The sequence below is a fragment of the Strix uralensis genome, chromosome 3, assembly GCF_047716275.1.
Source record: "Strix uralensis isolate ZFMK-TIS-50842 chromosome 3, bStrUra1, whole genome shotgun sequence".
Lineage (NCBI taxonomy): Eukaryota > Metazoa > Chordata > Aves > Strigiformes > Strigidae > Strix > Strix uralensis.
The window spans coordinates 80,535,517-80,556,511 of NC_133974.1; the positions used below are offsets into that span (position 1 = coordinate 80,535,517).

The 20,995-nt window shown below is 41.6% G+C and overlaps 1 protein-coding gene across 1 annotated transcript in view; it reads left to right on the forward strand.

Annotated features, from left to right (window-relative positions):
• Positions 1-17,450, forward strand: part of KIF25 (kinesin family member 25) — a 42,875-nt gene extending 25,425 nt beyond the window's left edge. Inside the window, exons 10-15 of the mRNA XM_074863045.1 lie at positions 3,417-3,566; positions 4,633-4,809; positions 10,287-10,438; positions 12,941-13,138; positions 15,662-15,817; positions 17,041-17,450. Of these exons, the coding sequence (XP_074719146.1) occupies positions 3,417-3,566; positions 4,633-4,809; positions 10,287-10,438; positions 12,941-13,138; positions 15,662-15,817; positions 17,041-17,198 (991 nt within the window). The 3' untranslated portion in view covers positions 17,199-17,450. The remainder of the gene's footprint in view (positions 1-3,416; positions 3,567-4,632; positions 4,810-10,286; positions 10,439-12,940; positions 13,139-15,661; positions 15,818-17,040) is intronic.
• The last annotated feature ends 3,545 nt before the right edge of the window (positions 17,451-20,995 follow it).

The window sequence follows — 20,995 nt, forward strand, 5'->3', positions numbered from 1 at the left end:
GGATATTGTGAATATTGGGAAATCCCAGCCATCCCTTTACACATGCCACAGAGGGGCCCACAAGGGCTACCTGGGCTAAGGGAAGTCCTCTGTGGCCCATATGGCATTATTTGAGTTTATCACAGTTTCCATAGCTGAGCAATCTAGGGACCACTAGGTTGGAGGAGTTTGAAGAAGTCCTTATAACCACTGTTTTCTCTCTCTGCTTTTCCTTTTGCAATGAACATGTTTGCTTTGGCTCAATATGTTGCCTATCTTCAGACATACCTGATCTGTACCTTGCTCTGCTGTACTTCCCACTTTCTAATTTCCACATTGAGAGAATCCTAAAAGCTAGAATTTTTATATTCAGTTAGGAAATGTTCTCTTATTGAAAACAAAAGAGCTGTCTTGTTCTTCCAGAACTGTCATTTAAACAGAAGCAGATTTTCAGGGAAGGCGAGGCCAGGCTGTGTATATGAGCCATGTTTCTCAGCAGCCTTCCCACTGTAAATGGGAACCAGACATACTTAATCTGAACCTTGAACCTTTTTGCTGCTCCTGATTGTTTTAGTCTGGGCTCCAAAGTGGTCTGTAACAACTTTTAGCTTAAGCAGAACAGAGTGTTCCGCTCCTTTATTTTTCTTTATTTTTCTTTCTTAATGAATTGTTTCATTTTTCAGTATAAATATACAGGAAGAAAAGATTGTTCCATATGCAAAACGAAGTACAGCAGGCTTCAAAGTTTGCAGTTAGTCATACAGGGCTGGCAAGGGAGTAAGATAACATATCTTTTCTTTACAGCATTGAAGAATCAAAGTTGTTTATTTATTTTAAAGAAGAATACATTTCTCTTTCTTTGGTTTCCTTTAACAGTGTTCTTTCCTAGTGATAACTGCTATACTGAACACCCACATTCTTTTCAGGGGATAAATAGTACAAAACCATTGGTATTCTAGCTTGACAATAAGAACTTTTCTAGAAAAGAATGTAACTAATGAAGCACAGTGGAGAAGGAGAAATGTCAGGGCACATAGGTGACATTTTCAGATTGCTTTGTTTGAAACCCTCACCTTGGAACCAGAACACCAACAAAGCAAACTAGGTAAATATAAAGTGGTCTGCTGCTGCTGCTTGTCTTCTTGTTGAATCACCCAACAATTCATTCTCTCCTGTGCCTACTTAGATACAATACTGCTTCAGATAGTTTTAGCTCATTTGGGCTTCCTGAAATACTGTTTTGACTTTGGCAGAAAGGTTATCACTGACTGATACCTGATTTGCATCTCTATTTTCAATGTTACAAGCACCTGTCTACTTAGCTTCTAATCCCATCATCTTATCTTGTCAGAACTATTTTGTCCATGATGCTTACTTTCTAACAAGTAGCAATTAAGGAAAATTTGAATAGCTGAACTATATGAAAGTTTGAGATACTTCTAAAAAAGACTTCCCTTCTGTTTTTCCTATGGAAAACTCCTACTTGCAATCTTCTGGGTCCCTTTTTGGTTCCGAAGATCTCTCTGATTTTGAAGCGGGGCTACAAGTCTCAATAAGCTACGGGCTGGCAAGGCAGTGTGCATTAAGGGTGGAATTGTGAAAATTGCTCATTGTTAACCTAGCTGAAAACTACCAAAATTAGTTGGAGCTTTTCCACTGACAAAAATGCGAGTTATGTCAGCAGTGAATACTTAGAGAAATCTCTTGTTTCAAATTTACAGCCCTAGTTTCTAGCACATTTCATTTTGCTGTAGTGTTCTTTATTTTCAGTTACAGTTATCTCATCTCCTTTACTTCCTCAAATCTGTGACTACACTTCTGTTTTATACTCTGCATCCTGAAATGTGGAGGGACCTTACTGTAGGTCCACTGACTGCAACTTTGACTTTGCATCCCCAGAAGGGGTACCCAGGTGTTTGCTGTGTTTCTTATCAGCCCCCATTTCTTTCTAACAAGAGAAAGCTTTCTAAATAATCCTCAAAAAATAATTGCTTCTAGACATATTTAATATGCAAAAAATTGCTGCAAATATATTTCTCTGCAGTGGCCATGTAAGTATTTTATGACTTGAAACCATAAATTTAAAACAATTAGATGAGGGGTGTTTGCTGAAATTTGCTGGCATGTGCTTGAAACAACATTTTTGATGTGAGGAAAAGCATCAGATAACCAAAAGCAGCTGTTCAGGTCTGCCCACAGAGGGAGGTAGCTTAGGCAGTGAAATTTTACTCCCTGGCAGACAGGAGCAAGACTGTTCTTGCAACTCTCTAGTAGAGCAGAAATTTCAGCATACTGCAAAGTACTCCTTGTGTCTGGAGATTCTGCTAATGTGGTGTCTCTGAACAAACAAGATACTCTAAGGAGAGAGCAGTCCAGTCAGCATAACTGCATGTCTTCCAAGAGCTTTTGCTGGCACGGTTCTGTGGTCAACACCAAGGTGCTGGCAGGTGCTGCAGGGCGGACGTAGCCGAGTAGGGACTAACCTTCAGCTGCATGCACAGTAGTGTTGGTCCTCAGTACAAAGTGGCTGGATACATCCACCCACTCGTTTTGCTTAAGATGTTGACTTTGATCCGACTGTTTTAGAAACACACTTTCTGGATAGGATTCATACATCTACATTCAGATCCCTGCGGCACAGACATCCACAACAGAGCTCACAGCTGTGGACTTCTTTACTTTCAGTGCAGAGAAACGGGGCTTTTCAGAGTTCTGTTCATTACATGTATTTTATATGTCTGATTCAGAAGGTGATGAGTTGTGTTTCATAGGTGTCTGTACTTCTGCAGTGACATTGTACATCTTCACCTTCTACAAGTGCGTATCAGAGCAGTTTCTACCACCTTTATTCCAGAGTAGTCTTTGTGTGCATGCTTATACTGAACTAAGGCATTTGGTTTAAAATTTGTAGCTCTTACTATTAGGGCTGTCTTACCTTTTCCAGTGACTGAGGGCTATGACTGATGAGCCTGCCTGAAGAAGGCTACAAGAGCTGAAGAGTTTACTGTTCCCAGCTGTTAAGATATTAGTGCTGTGGTCTGCAGTAAGACAAATCAAACCCAGCAATGGTTTACTTTAAAATGCTGTACTGTAAACTGCAGCGGTTCAGGAGCTGATTAACAAGCAGCTCAGTAGTGCATGAACTGGAAGTTGGGCAGACAGGAGGTCTAACCTCATCAGTCATTTCAAGCTAAGCGTCCCTCTTTTCTCAGTTCCTTGCCCTTCAACTCTGCTTAAAAAATAAAAATCTGTTTAGGCAATGTTATGAGCAGTATCTTAATTTCTGTTAGATTTGGAGATCTCCAGAAAGAGGACTGCAGGGCAGTGTATTTATTTTTTGTTTCAGTTTGTGTTCCCGAATTGTTTGGGGTTTGACCTGCCACCTGACAAACACATTTGGTAATGGTGAAATAAATGAAGGCCCTTTTAATTTTCAGGTACAATGTGTGTATCATGGCTTATGGGCAGACTGGAAGTGGGAAGACATACACAATGTTGGGACCACAGTTGGAGGAGAACTTTGCATTCTCCATAGAAGATGAATCAGAACTTGGAATTATTCCTCGAGCTACCCAAGAAGTGTTCAGGTAGCAACTAAGTAAAGGCTCATGTCAGCGGCAGTCACCTTAAACTTTATAGAAAGGATGAAATAATGTTTGTAAGGTATTTATCCTTACAGGTTTCAGCTTCACAATGATTAATATTTATAGCTTTTCTGACTGCCATTCGATATGTGAGTTTTGATGTAGATTTCTAGCCTCTCTCCTGCTTAGACTGATTATCTAAGAAAATAAGATTATGCAGTCTTGATGTGTTATTGGTCCATCTGTCTTTCAGACTCCTAATTAACTTTGGAGTATGTTTCAACCATAGTTGTGGGAGTCCAAAACACAATTCTTATAAGTTTTGTAAAGACAATTGGAAGAGATGAAGAGGATTCAGATTAGAACCCAGTCCCAAAGAAGAATGATAGTAGAATTTTTAAGCATGATCTGTTCTTGCTTTGAGAATTCTTAGATTTTTTTTAGTTGAACATAATGCACGATTTGAACTGATATGCTGCTATGTTATAATAGAAAAGCCATTCGAAGTTTTTCCAGCTAAGCCTGTTTCTTTTGGAGAAGGGTATAAGCTAAATCAAAAATATCCAATTTTGTACCAGAATAACTGTGTCTAACTGTAAATGCTCTCCTGAATAGACTTAATTTATGAATTTTCTGAGGCTGTGGACAGATAACCTCTTACAGGTCTAGCTGGGCAGTTTACCATCTCTGCCTGTTCGTTGCTTGCACTCTGCCAGAGTTTATCATACCTTGAGCTCTGAATCCAATAACGTCCAGCAGAGAAATGGTATAAAAAAAACATGAGGAGGGAGGGAGGTTAGTGGAGAAAAACAATTTCAGCTGGCACAGCTGTTCGGAAAATGAAGTTTTATTTACTGCTTCACATATAATTTAAGTGTATATTATGATTCTTCAGCTTAACATTAGCATGTGGATAAGGCAAAGCCATAACTGTGGATATTTAATAAGCACTTTTATCAGATTACAATTACAGAATAGATCTTAATTTACAGATTGTTCACTTGGGGTTTGACTTCTACATTTTTTGGCTTTTTTTATTTCTTTTTTTTTTTCTGTTTTTATTCTCCAGGCTTATTTCAGAAAAGCCACCAGGAAGTTACTGGGTTGAGGTTTCTGTTGTAGAAGTGTATAATAATGAAATTTTTGATCTTCTGGCCAAAGACAGTTGTGGAAAATTATTTGGCGTCAAACGTGATGTCATCACAACCAGAGAAGGAAAGAGTGATGTTCCATTGCTTACGTATGAGTAAGTACATGATTTGATCCTTATCAGCAGATCATGATCTGGTGTCAATGCAATGCATAGTTGTCACAAAATTGCACTATAGGTACCAGTTATCACTTCTAAACAATGTGTCCTTATCACATGCGAAAGAAAAAATTGGATGGTTCTCACTGTTTCCATTAGTTCAGTTTGTTAGACTGCAGTTGGCTGCAAATGTCAAAATACTTTCTGAATGTGGTGGTTTAGTCCCTGCCGGGGTCTGAGACCACGCGGCCGCTGCCCCTCCCCCACAAAGGGAGTGAAATACAAAGCCCAGGTCTGAGATAAGGAAAGGTTTAATACAACAGTGCAACTGCAACGCAACAAACAGCAACAATAACAATAACAGTAATAACAGTGAACAGAGCAAAATATCTACCAATACAGCAGTGAGAACAGAACAAATCCCACAGTACACGAGGTAACCGACTGTCCCGCTTTGTTGCCAGGATGTGACATCTGCATGGTATCTGAATAACCCGGCTAGAGCTCCCCCCCTACTGCTGGGGAAACTTAACCCTATCCTGGTTAAACCAGGACACTGAAATAACAGTACAATTAGTTTTGGTTGTACTCCTGTGTTGAGCACCTTCCACTCGGAATGCCTGAAGATACTGTGTATTTTGTTGTGCTGGATCTAGGGCATTTTGTCAGCTGTAGAAAAAGAAGGGGTAACCTAGAGACAAAGTACTTTCCCTTTAGTCTTACTAAGTTATAAAATTTACATATTATATCAGAAATGTGTGTATTTCTTGGAGATTTTTAAGCAGCTGTAGAGCGTTAGCTTTCCCTACACGCATTGGAGGTTAAAAAAAAAAATGCTTTAGAAAGAGTAAGATTTTAAGTGATCTTTTAATATAAACACCCATCTTACACTGCTTAGTATTCTGTTTTTATAACCGGAGGCATTAAAGTGGGAACTGATATGCTGGTATTTGAACCTGTAGTTCTTGAAAATCCAGGTTCTTCAGACTAAAAGCTAAGAAGTAGCTAAGCTTCTACTCACTCAGTTTTAAGATGCATACCTTCCCAGCATCAGTATTTGTTAAGTTTGTGTAGTGGTTTAGCCCCTGCCGGGGTCTGAGACCACGCGGCCGCTGCCCCTCCCCCACAAAGGGAGTGAGATACAAAGCCCCAAGACTGAAATAAGGAAAGGTTTAATACAACAATGCAATAGCAACACAACAAACAACAACAATAACAATAACAGTAATAGTGATAGCAATGAACAGAGCAAAATAGCTACCAAATACAGCAGTTTGAAGCACGATGTACAAAACCACGAGTGCACCGCGCTCCCGCCAGGAAAAATGTGACCTGCCAGGATGTGACGTCCGCATGGTATCTGAATAACCCAGCTAGAGCTCCCCCCCCCACTGCTGGGGAAACTTAACCCTATCCTGGTTAAACCAGGACAGTTTGATTCTTATTTACACATCTTGACAGTGTAGGGAGACCTAGGGTAGTTCAGGCTGACAGCTATACTTATTTTAATGTCGTCTTCTATTTCCTAAGCATTACAAAGGCTTGTTCTGTTAAACGTGGGAATGATTCTTGGTGTTACGTATGTGTAGTATACAAAGCGAATGTGTAATACTTTCTTGTTATATGTAAAGCACTCACCTTGGCTAATTAAATGGTAAAAATCACATGTTTATAACAGTTCATGCATTAGCAAGAGTGAATCTGTTTCAGATGCTTCATTTTAGTAGCAGGTGTGGTGTTTATGCTACTATTAAGTCAACCAAATTATGACAAGCAGTACTAGTGGCACCACAGAGGTGATGTTATCCAGTGGAATTAAGCATCTGCCTGTGAGTGCCCAGCATGTGAACAGATTCCAGAAGGGAATGTTTCTGCTTGTGCACTACAGAGCGGTCTAGCAACTTAGAAAAAATGTTCTGTTCCTTGGGCAAATAATGTTTGTGAAAAGAAACATCTTGCCCTGTTGAAATGTTTAGCACAGTATTATAGTGGTTTATGTTTCTGGGGGAAACACAATGTTTTTCTTCACTTCTCTATAATAATGCTTGTCATGGTCTAATCTCTACTTTTCCAGGAGGAATTACAAGTCAGATATGAAAAGCATTCCCCCCATCCCCATTAAAATAAAACACACCCTCAGCGTAAATAATTGAAGGCAGTATTTTTGTCTTGTGGGACTTAGTCACATAAGCAGACTAGTAGTTGTTTGTTTATGTGGGTTTATGCTGTTGCCAGAAAGCCTTGATAAAAATACAAGAATGTGCTGGAGGGTTGCACAAACATACTTTTATTCTACCTAGTTTATTGACTTGTATTTCTAGCCATTGAACAACTCATAGAAAAGTGGGACCCCAGAGAAATTGTGAAGTCATTTTCTTCACCATGGGGGCTATATAACTCTCCTTTCTTTCTGTGAAATAATAATCCCTGCAATATTCTAGGAAGGATTAACATCTGTATCTGCCTGCTCTTCAGTCTTGAAGTTAAATATGATTTCCAGAGAAATTCTGCATCCTTGCTTGCAATCTGCATGCTCCCCAAGAGCCTGGAAGGAATGAAAAATGAATGGAGCTTGAAGTGATGAATCCTTTTGCCCTCTCTGTCTGTAGTATGCTGACTGGGGAGGGTTCTCTCAGTCTCTGTTCTTAGATTTCCTCAGCTGTGACTCCACTCCAATTTTTAGCCTGTGGTTAAGGCTCTGCTGTCAAGAGAAGGAAAAACTCCTTCAGAAGAGATTGGGAGTGAAGCCTAACCTGTGTGTGCTGAATCTTTCTTGAAGGAGCTAATCTTTTTCCTTTGACTAGAGAAGAAAGAAACTGTATGACTTAGAAAATGGAAATGGGTGCATATAGTGTGGATACAATTGAATTTTTCCTGCTTCATCAGAACCTTCAAGAAATTTTTAATTATGGTATTTCAGTAACCAACATGCTGGCCTGGTTTCATTCTTGAAAAATTCCTACTCCCCTTCCCAAGGGAGCTTCACATAGGTGACCCATCTCTTTTTCTAGGCTTTGGGGGAGAGGTGAGAGATAGCTGAACTTGCGCCATAGAGGCAGGAACTAGCAGCTGCAGTAAGGTTTCATCTGTCTTTCTAGTTCATAAAATGGCTGCTCTGTTTATTTCTGTAAATTTTAATTTATGGTAAAGGAACATGGCGCCTTGAACTAAGCACCTCTTATAAACCACTTAATCAATTGCTAAATACTCAATTCTAATGCAATTATAAAAAAGAATATGGAGTTGTATCTCAATTACAATGCAAGCAGTGAAAAAAGTCCAATTCATAAACAGGTTATATTAATAATTACACAGAAAGGTTAATAAGAAAAAGCAAACCCAAACAAAGTAAGGGAACGATTGAATGAGGCCACCCAGCTGCCTGAAATCTAAAGTAAACAGCTGGTGCTTTGAATAAAAACACATCCTCATTTGTGATAATATTTCATCTAGAATGTATTGGCCTGCTGAGCCTCATTGGCTTCTCCATATATCCATTAAAGTACAGTAGTCTCTTTCCTGCTAACATGTACATCTTACTGAATCACAAAAACCTCAGTCTCTTTCTTCTTTTATGTCTTGGTTGACTTTGGAGAACATTCAGCATCAAATTTTTAACCTAACCACAACAGGGCTTCCCTTTGTAGAATCTGGTCCTGGAACGTGCAGTACATACAGCATAATAAAGTTGTAGAGATTATACTAAAAAATTATTACTGTCGGTCCTGCTGAGAAGCTACTGTGCCAAGCCTGCAGCACTGGGCTGGGATGCTGTTCACCTCGAAAGTCAACTGCCGTTTCCCAGGAGGTGACCAGCACTGACAGCATACCCCGAGGCCTGTGCTCTTCCGCTAACGCTGGTTACAAGACAGCAGCTTGCAGCACTGAGCCCTTGCCAGCGCACAGCAGCAGCTCGCAGAAGCCGACTGCCTGTTGCTACACCCTAGTGAAGGCTGCTCACCTCTCAGGCTGCCCACTCCTGGCTGCCCAGCCGTTAGAAGATGCAGTTCAAAACTCAGGAAGGCAAGATCTGCCTCCTTGGACTTGAGGCACTAGTCAGATCACCCCAGTGTGAGGCTCTGCCTACTGGGACAGGAGGGACTAGAGCCGCTGCCTCCCTCCTGGTGCCAGGTCAAACAACCAGGGAGACCTTACACGTGGATGCACAGAGGCAGAGACATTACAGAGGAGGCAGCATCTGCAGCTCAGGGTTGACAGGTGACATCTATAGCAATCACTTAGCTCCTGCAGCCCTGGTTACACAGGGAACTACTTTTAGGTGGCTGCTTCTCTTAAGTGTCCATAAGCATGGTGTGGATGAGTGGTTTTCTGTTCTTCAGATGCCCTTGCTTTATTTTCAGAAGAAATTGTTTTCATTTGGTACAGCTCTTTTGTCTCTCACCTCTTCAGGTATGGCTGCTCTTAGCATAAAATAAGTTTGTGCCCAGTGTGACTTTCACTGAAATTGGCCAAATCTAGGTCATGAAGGCTTTGCCTTTTATCACATGCCTGCTTCTGCTTTTGCTGAGTGCAGCGATGTGGAACCAAGCAGGTAGCCTGTCAGGAGAGTTATTAATGGTTCTGGTGTGACAGGGCATTCAGTAACCAGGCTGTGATGTGCAGTCACAGTAATTTAGACCCCCCATCTAGAAACTAATATTTAGGTGATGTAACTTGAGTGATTATTGAAGAAGGCAATGCAGTGGAAGGAAGGAGTAGGCAACCTTACCTCAGTTGTTTTAAACACTGCAAACCTGGGGGAAATCATAGTGTTTTTTTTCTTTACCTAATCAGTTTATTTCACTTTCTGTGTTAGGTTTTTGCCCTTCGATTGGTCATATTTGCAGTATTTCTTTTAACTGGAAAAAAAAGCAGATAGCACAAGATCAAATAGTCTATAGAAACTTTTGTCTGTCTTATTCTGACACTGTGCTGGAGTCTCTGCTCACAGAACGGCAGAATAGAACTTTTTTCCAGGGATTCTGGATTTAATTCCAAATGTGAAATATGATTTCCAAAGGCCCAGAGAAATTTCTTTTTTTAATCCCCTAATGCTGTACCTCCCAAAGAACAGGAGCTACCTTAACATAAACTGGGCAACTCCACTTCTGTAAGACCAGAGATTACAGGAAAGTCTAAATCTGTGTCTTTTCTTCCGAAGTGTGGAGGTGTAGAAATTTCAGTCACTTCTAGAGCTGAGCTACAGCACCTATAGACCTGCAAGGCTGGGAGGCCACTTCTTCAGCACTTTCAGTACTACCTCACAGCTTTTGTCTTGAATTTTCATCTTGGACTATATACCACCTGAAAAAGTCTATACACAGTTGCTTGTGCAGCTCAAAACTGAGGTTAGTGTAAGGAGTTAGAAGAGTGGGGAAGTAGAAATGCTTAGATTCACATCTAAGTTGTCAGCTTTCTTGTGTGATTTTTATTGTGAGTCAGTTAAATCTTCTGCTTGTTTCTTTACTTCCTAGGACTGTTGAAAATGCATCTGAATTTTTGCATCTAGTCAACAAAGGCCTACAGCTGAGAGTCAGGCACCCAACGCTGGTGCATGCTCATTCCTCTCGTTCTCATCTGGTAGTTACATTGACCATAACCACAATTGTCTCTGGAGATAACTTTGGTAAGTAGAATGTTACTAAAATACATCTAGAGCCAGTTGTTATTTGAAAAACACTTTGTGGACTGAGAGATGCTCATATTGATTTTTCCTCCTTTTTCCAATGTTTAATACATTCCCTCAGTTCATTTCCATTGTTTAACTTCTACGTACCTTCTTAAATAACAGACCGGTCTGATGTTTGAATGCTACTGAAACTTTCACTTTCATAAAAACTTTTCACTTTTCTTTACATGTTTGGACTTACAGAGTTCTTGAAGTTTTACAGCATGAAACAACCAATGAAATAAATTTTATCAATAAGTTGTAAGATAAGGTATAAGATAAGACAGGTAAGATATCAATAAGATAGATACTCAAATACTGTAGTTAAATCACTTTGTATGACATCACATAATTAGTCATGCTAAGTTTGTGGTAAAGCTAACCATGCGTTTTAGGGATCAGCATATGCTTTTGGGTGAGAAAGAATTATTTTTTTTACCCACTGCCTTGCAAAAATGTCCATTAAATTCAGAGTCTCTTGAACTGTTAATAATAGGCCACTGTAGGAACAGACAACATACAGGTTTTGCCATAGTAAATAAGACAACTATTTCTATTTTTCATTACCACACCAAGACTTACCAGTTTATTGCTTTAGGAATAACTTTGGGTTTTGGGGGTTAACTTAGTTTTCTTTTGTTCATGTTGTAATTAGGTTCTCTCTTCCCGGTGCTGTGGTCCACCTCCTTCATACTCTGCAACGACAATTTGGTTTTAGAAAGTGGAAAATATTTAACATTTCTTCCCTTAGATTGCTATCATTAATTAACCTGACAATATTAGCAAAGCAGAACAAACAGTGCCCTCGCTTACCTGTGGGCCTTGCCAAAGGACACAGTTACTTCACAAGTTGCAGTTCCAGTGTTCCAGGTGTTAGCTCTAGCCACTTCCAGATTCTTGTCAGTCAGACAGATGTTACTTTTCAAAACACGGTGTTTGCACCGTTAGCACACCAGCCATCTTGTCTAGTACAGGCTTTCCTTTGCCACTTGTAATTGCAGTCGCCCTCCTGTGCCGTGTTGTCTGGCGGCAAAACTCCACAGAAATGTCAAATTTATGTTGAATGCAGAGTCAGGCTTTCAGCTCACAGCACATGGATGAAGATGTACGATATGGGGGCTGGAACAGCACTGCAAATGGAACCTCACTATAGTGTGACAGCACATTCTGTCTTGTTTAAAGGGAGAAATTCCTGCCTTAAAAGCTAGGTGCAATCATCAAATATCTCAACATGGGAGATCTAAGTCACTGAATAAAAAGTTATAAAGTCTATGATGAGTTCTGCACCTAGAGCCAAGGTTGACAAGCCAGAACTTTTTCAGGTTTGATTAAGGTCTTCTAGCATTTTTTTTCAATATTAACTGTTGTTTGAGGAGGGCAGTTACTTACTTTCCTTGTCTCAAACTGTAGAGGAGCGAGAACACTTATTTTTACACTGTGTGGTCTGAAGCCATTTATTCTGTACACCAGCACAGCTGCTCCATCTACACTGTGAACAGCTAGCTTGGGTTTTAGCAACAGTCTGACAGGAGAGGTACAGAGCTCTGCAACCCAATTCACTCTGTTCCTTACTCAAGTTTTGCAGCTGTAAACTTTGTACTATTGCAACTAGACTAAGTCGCCAAGAGAGTTTGCTGTCTCTGTTAACCTGTGGCAGAGTGTGTGCCTTTTATTCTTTTATGTCTTTCAGAGAGAGAGAGATGAATGAAAACCAAAACACTGAAGAAAAAAAAGCAAAACTGCTTTGGGAAGGCCCTTTTGCATATACTCTTGCTAAGCTAACATCAAAGCAGCTTTCCCAAAGACTCTGTCTTCCTCTTCCTTCCCAGCAGAGAGTGAAAGCTATATGCTGCTGCTGAGGAAGAGGAAGGATATGAAACCATCTAGTGCAGCTATAGAACTACCAGGAGTAGTAGGTAACCAACCTGAACAAGTGGGAGTAATGCTGTTGAGGCTAATGGCTCATCATGTGGAGATGCACCAGTGGGATATGTGGGCTGAAGGAAGTCTACAGGGAACAGCAGCAAAGGACAGAACAGAAGAGGCAGGATGAACTATTTTTTTTTGCTAGAGCACTAGCAGGTGGTGTTTCAGAGCTGCTCCCAATCATCCAAAAATCTCACTTTGGTTGCAGTCAATCTAAAACATGAAAAAATGACTCTTCAGAGTCCTTACTGGACTCTTGTTTCTTGTTTTCCCCACAGAAGTGTGAACAGTGGGGATATCAGATACAACCTACACCGAGTCTTGTTATCAGCTAGTACAATCGATTTGATGAACAAAACTTTAAATAAGATAAAGTCATTCAGCTCACCCATGCCATTGACTGACTTGTATATTGCTTCTGTTAGAATAGACTAAACCAGCAGATATTGTACTTCCCCTATTGATGCCCCATTTTTTCCCCATCTCAATTTCCAGTGTCAGTCAGAAGCTCTCCTTGTTTTTTCCATTAACCAGGTACTTCATGGGAAGATGAACAAATCAGTCAGAGACTAAATAAAGAGGTTTCCTGCACCTTTCCACAAAAAATGAGAGACAATAAATCCACCTCTTCTTCTAGAGCCTCTTCACCAGTACAACTTGAAGCAACTGAGAAAATGAAGCAAGTCAAAACTAGATTGCAGCTGGTGGACCTGGCTGGCAGCGAGTGTGTTGGTAAGTGAATGTGTCTGTTCATGGGCATGGATCCTCCCAGATCTAGGTTACAATAGTTGCCTTTACCTGTTTACGTAGGGAATACATGCTACCCTGCTTTCACATGGGGTGGTTTAAACCCACGGATCCTGGGGGCTGACTGTTCCAGTTTTACATTGGTACAGTTTAACAGAAAATCTGACTGCATAAGCCTGAAATAAGCCCAGGGCGGTTACCCATATTATAGGTGTATTATTTGTTCAGACTGGTTTTATTAGGCCTGTTTTTCTACTCTGAAAATTAGCATGTCTTTGTACAGAAATGTTTAAAGTGCATAAATTATTTAAAAATTACAAATATCAGTAATAATTGATATCACCATGTGTGGGGTTTTCTGCCTTATTGTGGAAAAGGTCTTGGAGGAAGTTAGTGTTGAAAAGATAATACTGTTTTCATGGTTTCTTCAAAGCATTTTCCTCCTCCTGCCTCCTCTATGCACACAATAATTTCAAAAACTTGATTATTTCCTAAAGGACAAGCTTTCTTACCAAGAAAAGCCATGCAGCCAAATGTACCATTCCAGAAATAATGTTTTGAAAACTGAACCGGTATTATGAAAGAGTCTTTTACTTTACTGCCAAGAATTCTTGCTGTTGCTCACTGTTAAACTTTTGTTCTACAGAGAAACCTAATATAATACATTATTTTTTTTCATCTGCTCTGAGTGCTGAAAACTGTTTGGTAAACATGTAATTGAGCAACAGTGTGTGTGTTTGTTCTCTCAGTTCAACCAGGACAAATGTTTGCTTGGTTTGGGGCTTGGTGGCCCAGATCCTCCCATGCAGCCAGAAGAGCTGCGTTCGCTTACATCCCTGTTAGATGCAGCCCAGCACACGTGGCAGACTAACCTCTGCCATCGGCTACTCTGATAAAAGCCAGAGCAGCTGTTAACTCATAGTTGTTTTAAAATGTGGACAAACCTAAGCGAGCAGCAGTACAGCAGGCTTCTCGCACACTTCAGCACCCTGCCTTCTTAGCTCTACAGCTGTCCTGGGCCATTTACAGCACCTACAAGCGAAGTGGTCCCTTTTTACCAAACTAGGTTTCAGTTTGAAAGCTCAGCTAAATGCTTTGTGGAAGTTCATCTAACCAAACATAGATAATCAGCAGTTTAAACATGTACCCCCTCACCTATTTGCAGTTCTCTGCTTTAGGGTGATAGCCGTTGTCTCAGGAGTCCACCTTTGCTTGCTATAAAAGAAGCCCAGGGATGGCTGTACACACCTCAACCCCAGTAATGTTAGTCTGAGATACATCCTATCTCAGATTATTGTCCACCCTGCGGCAGAGTCTTCCAAACTGTTTTGCTCTGTGCCTCTCTGCCAAGAGACTCTACCACTTCAGCCCTCACTCTCCAGACTTCTGGGGGTTTTGCTGTTACTGTGCCTTTTCACATTTGCACTTGAACACCTCTCTCGTTCTCCCAGTTCGGAAGATGCTGGCCTACAGGGAGAACAAGATCCCCAGCCTCTCTCTGTACCTCTCTAGAGGCGGGACAGGAGGCAGTTGACAAAGACCGTTAGCCTGGTCTGATCATCCTGCTACCGTTAGTCCTGCCTAGCACAGATCATGCGCTCTGGGCAATGAGAAGTGATTGCAGATGCATCTGTGCCGCATCCACTAGCCTGAAGAAAGGTTGAATTTCAATAATGTGATGCTAAATGCTCATAGCAAGTTTATCTTCCCCAAAGGGCAGAGGAAAGGACAGGAGGAATTAATTACTCTTAACTGCACACTCGTCCAGGCTAATCAAAGAGTTGAGCTGGCAGCACCTCCTTAAATTGGTGCAATGGGATGTGTAGACCAAACCTTTCCAGTGTTGCTCAAGGGCAGCAGAGCTACACTCCATGCTGGGTGGATGGTAGAGGGGCATCGTTTTCCTTTATCAATTTCCTTACAGCAAATCATACCACAAAACAGCACCTGATAGACTTCAGTGAACAGGAACCCCTCACGCTTATGGCTGCTGTACGGTTTTGTTTCTGCAGCTTATGCCATCGGTGTCACTCCTCTTTTTCCTAAGGGGTACAGCCAGGCCAGTTAACTATTACACAAAATGGTGGAACACAACAGGCTTCTCTCTGGGGACGCTGTGGACTGGTGTTTTCAAAAGCAACATTGTCTTGTCTGATCTTACAGCGTTCCTACTTTCTCAGTTCCCTGTTCTTAATATATTTGGAGCCAAGATGCATTGTACAGCTGAAGAGATCAACTTGAACATGAGATGCTTCAGACCATCTGCAGGCACTGAACCTTCTTTAACCTTCCTTCAAAAGAGCAGAAGTACTGAACAATGTATTGGCAGTCCAGACTGAAAAAACGCTGCATCTTGCTTTTGGCGTGGCTGGACTGGAAGACATCGTTCAGAATCTGCGTTTAAAAATGTTGCATCAAAAGTAGATGATACAGCAATAGAATTTTTCACACATTATAGTGGAGCAGCTTTGCTTAGTCTTACCGTTGCCTTTTTCTACACTCTACCAGGTATGTCTGGAGTGACAGGTGCAGCACTGAGAGAAACTTCATTTATTAACCGGAGCTTGTCTGCCCTAGCAGATGTTCTTGGAGCAATAGCAGAACAGCGACCTCACATACCCTACCGTAACAGCAAACTTACACATCTGCTTCAGGACTCTGTAGGTGAGGGATTACTCTGACTTTTATTTAACAGTGTAGATTTCTTTTCCCAATTTTTCCCCTCCTTTGTTGTGTAAAACTAGAGGATGATCTTGTACTCCTCCCTTGTATGTGTGCCTCTATTCAAAGACTCTGGCTTTGGAGCAGTGTGAGTACACAGTGAGAGTTCTGAACTCCTGAATTGGGCTAAATGTTTCCAAGGTTCAGTTTAGGGGTACACTTTTAAAAATCACAACATCTCTAATAGGATTGTGTAAAGGGTAATAATCTCATTTCATTGGCGTTTCACGTCAGCTATGGTTTAAAAGTTCAGCTTCAATCTTTAATGCTACAGGGTGTAGTCACATATTTGCACATTTTTTAACACTGTGCCCTGTAGCAGTAAGACAGAACATATGCGTGATACTGTGCTACAACTTTTTGTGTTTGGGTCACCTCCTCTTCTCTAGCTCCTAATCTATGGAGAAACAGTTTTAAAGTAAGTGTAATTCCTGAAGTAATGTCAGATTTGTGTCCATCTATACAGCATATTAGTCCATTTTTCTTCAGCCAGAAAGCATCAGCCCTTATGCTTTTAGTCTCCAGTTCAAGGCATTGACAATGACTGAGGTAACAGTTCTTCAGAGCTTCTGAGAGACTATTAGTTTTTGCTTGAGCTTTGAATTTCACCTAGTGCTGGAGTCCCCACTGTGAAAGGGAAAGCCAAAGAAAGAAGTGAGTTTAGGAGCTATGTTGTATGGGCACTGAGCCTGGTTTTAACCATGCCTGGTGTGTGACTTGGGTGACACTACTTAGGTGAAGTGTTGAAAGTGGCAATTTCCTTGTTTGTTTAATCATTCTCTGTGAATTTCTAAGTCTGTTTTGCTTTATTGTCACACAAATAAGGCATTTTGCCATTACCCCAAATTTACAAACATCTGACAAAGCTTAATGAAGTGCCCAGACCCATAACATAAATGCTGACTAACTGATGAAGCTATAAGGGCAAAAAAATCTACATTACAAATTGTGAAACATTTATTCTGCTGGGGCAGATATCATATCATTAGATATAGCTTTCCCTTCCAGGAGCTGTCTTCAACAGCCCTCTTCACAGGCAGTCATCTGCTTCATAAAAGCAAGGGCAGCCTATGCTCATTGTTGTGTAGATCAATACCTCACCAGTATATAACTTACTGAAAATAATGAGGTTAAATAAGTATGTTTTGTCTTTTTTCTGCTTTTAGGAGGAGATGCTAAACTGTTGGTGATGCTGTGCATCTCTCCTGACCAGAGGTACTTAACAGAATCAATGCAGTCTCTGGGATTTGGAACTCGTGCTCGGCAAGTTCAAAGAGGACAAGTCAAGAAAAAAAGTTTCCCAGTGCCGAGTAAAGCAAAATAAAGCCTAAGACTCCTGTGGATTAAAGTATTATTAATGAGTTCCTCAGACTGAAATGTATATTGTTGTCCTAAAGCCATTCTTTTAGATATCAACTGCCAGATAAAATAAACAATCCTCAACATGGCATTAGTAAGCCATAAACCTGCTGATAATGTTCTTGCTCCAAAGATAATAGCAAGTATTGACAACAGCTACCAACCATGGTGGAATGGCATAGAAATAAATCATGCTTTTTTAGGAAAGCTACTTCAAGACATGGTTTTGGTCATGTGTTTCCTTTGGGCAAGTAGAACTAAGTCAGCAGAGCCCTGGTTTAGGATGGCTCGCTTCTGAAAGGCCAAGGGTACATTCTGTTTTCTTAGCAGAAGAGAGGAGTCTAAATACCATTCCAGTGCTTCGAAGCAACAAGGGAAATACTTCCTCCCAGCTTGGATTAAAATTAAACAGGTCGTCATGGCTTGCTCTTCTGTCTAGCACAGATGGGGTCGTTCCTAATGCACTATCAACAGGTAGGAGTGTAGAGGAGCCTGCCAGCTGTACTGGATGGAGTCCTGGTCTCTGGCTTTAGGAAGCAAATAATAGCACTGGCGAGATGGAGAAGAGGGAGTGAGGCTGTATCTGTTATCCTGCTGGAACAGAGCTTAGGGAGCAAATGAGGGATTATACAACTTTTTGAAAACACACTCAGATTAAAGGGCTGGAGTGAATCCCAACTCTGCTGAGTTCACAGAGACTACAGCTTTGCCCATTTTGGGTGGGGTTTTGTGCTCTGTGAGTGCTGAAAGACCCTGAGCTACAGATCCTAATGGGACCTAACTTGTACAACTCTTTTAGTAGTAGTCTGGCTTGTTGTTTCACTTGCTTTTCTGAAGCAAATTAACCACATCACAACCTCGAATACGTGCCTGCACATTAGAAAAGGATAACTACGCACATCCCATCCATCACATGAATAAACCACCAAAAACTCATCCTGTGACACAACACTTGCCATCCTCAGGAGGCTTCCACCCTCTTACACCAGTGTCGAGACAACATCACACCGGCTTTGTGAATGAAGTTACACTGGGAGAAGTTTCAAGGAAACTGAAGCAATGTGAGAGATGAGTAGTTGGGTTCAAATAACATCTGTTTTATGCACTGCGTCAGTGCTCAGCAGAGGCCTCGGGATCCACTCTGAATTTTTACCTCCAGCAATCACTCTGCCTCTAGACTGGGAGAGAGGTCACGGGTAGGTCACTGCAAGATGGCTTAAATTGCAGTGGCCTGCCCACAAGGCTGGAGTTTATAGTACTCCAAGTCACTTAACCTTCACAAGCATAAATATTTATCCAGCGATTATATAGCATACTATTATTGGAATTTCACCCTTGAATATGTAACAGCTGCTGTGTCGCAGGCAGCGCCCTGGTGCTCAGAACATGAGCATCACAACCGGAGAGCTGCAATAATACTTGTTTTCCTAAATAATGTCACGAGGGTAAAAATGCCTCAACTTTACCTGATGGGTAGGAAAAGAATCTGGACACTGGACCTTATGAAGCTGAGTGGTCTTTAAAGCAATATCAGGTAAGAGAGGGCCAGAGTAAGGGCCATTAGCCTGCTAAATGAAACGCAGGAACAGAGAGCTTCAAGCTCCCCTTAGTCTCCCAACAGCTGGGCTACTATAACAGCGTGGATTAGAGCTCTAAAAGAGGTTGTGACAAGAGAGGACTGGCTGACTCCACCAGCATTTTTAAGTTCCTCAAATATTTGTAAGGGTTTGTCATTTCCTAAGTGTTACATAGAAATGTAACTTGTCATGAACTGCGCTTTCTTTTCCGGAGCTGCTCTTCAAAACTTGGCGTTTATTTACAATCTGTGTGGTAGGGAAAAGCAGCAATACTTATTGTTAAAGCTGAGAAATAAATGACTCAAATATCAGCAAATACCAAAAGTCTAAGTTTCTATTAACTGCCAAATTGTGCGTATGCACCATTCCCTTTTTCTGTTTTCCTTGTCAGCATAGCGTATCACTGTGCAATGGTTTGACCTGTGCAATGAAGTGTGCAGGATATGCAGGGCCGCAAAGGTAACATTCTGCTCTAAGAACTTTCAGTTTTAGAATTTCCTGGGTTATAGAGACGTGATTCCTCAATCTCAGTGTCAGATGTGATGCACTGAAAGAAAGAAGGGTAAAAGTTGTGAGGGTGAAACAGCTTTACTCCAGCATCTGCTGTCAACTGTCTCCTGCCCCAAGATTCACTTGGACCTGCTAAAGGAGAGGCAGAGATCTTCACACATGTAACTGATGTCCTGAGGAGCAAGGAAAACAGCATGAGCAAGGCCCTATACTTCTCTGCTACGTTTTTTTTTTGTTTTCAGATCTTTCAAGCTTTGAAATGACAGCTATGTTAGAAAGACAGGTGTGACATACTCATGGAGCTGACTTTAAGGTTTCCTTTGTTGACCAAAACCTTTCCTGATAAACCAGTCCTCATCATCTTGACACTGTAAAGCTGAAACACATGTACCAACTCTGGGAGAAAGAAAGTGACATTTGAAAGTGTTCTAAAAAAACTGAGACAGGAAGTCATAAGCACCAGGAAAAAGGTGGTTCTTTTAAGAGTGCCCATGTAGTCTATTTGCTAATACAGCTTTGCTCTCTGGGAGGGCAGGGGCACAAGCAAATGAGAGAAAAAAACTGTATCATCAGGAGAAAATCCTTCCAGTGAAGCCCATAAGTGGATAATCCAGAGCTCAGCTGTCTCTTAGTGCACTGAAGCAAGAGTGCTCAACCCTGCTCTACCTCCTGCCTGCTCGGCCAGGCCCCTGGGTCACTGTTTTGGAGGGAGTGCTGCTCAGTATCGGGGTGTCCTCTCACCTACCCATGATCCGCATGCTGTGGTGGCAGACAACACGTTACCCTTTCACTGCTGGGCTCTCATTCTCCTCCACTGGGCCCCCACTTTCTCCTGTGACAGTTTGGCCAGCGGTCAGCTACATCACACTAGCCATAGGAAAGAGGTGTTCCTCCACACAGCCACACAAGGCCCCACACACCCCAGCTACCCCTTGGACTGCCCTTCAGATGCCCCTCTCAAATTTATTCTACCATCTTCCTTGCCCTGCAGATGAGCTGAGCAAACCATTGTAGCAACAGTAGCTAGGAGCCTCCACCTCCTCCTCAAGACGCCTACCCACGATTGAAACCACAGCAAATATGAGAGAATTTGGTCTTGTGCATACTTCGGTATTCAGAATTCTGGTTTAGTGTCAAGTTGGCCAAGGAGTCAAGGGCGTGAAGCCCAAGCACCTTACATAAAGGTGGAAGCTGCTTCCACGCTGCAAGCACCCCTCTCCCCCTGGCACCCTACTCACGCGTCCTCTAACCCACGGGCCAGGCACCCTCCCAGAAAGCAGAAAATTTGGATCCAGTTCAAAGACAAGAGATTTGAGCTCATGGCTCTCCCCACACAAGCACATGATCTGGCTTGTAGGACATCCAGCAGATCTGGAGCTGGGGCAGGGAAAAATGGGACTGTCAGCACAACCCCCAAGTCCCACTAGCAGCAAGTGCTCATCGAGCATAACTACACAGATACACGTACACATAGGCCTACACAAAGTTAGCCAAAGTCTAGACATATCTAGACTCAGACAATAGCCTTCAAGGTACAAGTCCAAAAATTGGCCCAAAAGTACAGCTTGGTACCCACATTTCTCTGTGGATTTATCATTACAGATGGAATTTATCAACTCCAGTTGTTGGCTCCCCTTGCAGCCAAGGGAAAGGGATTAACAGGATAGATCCACTT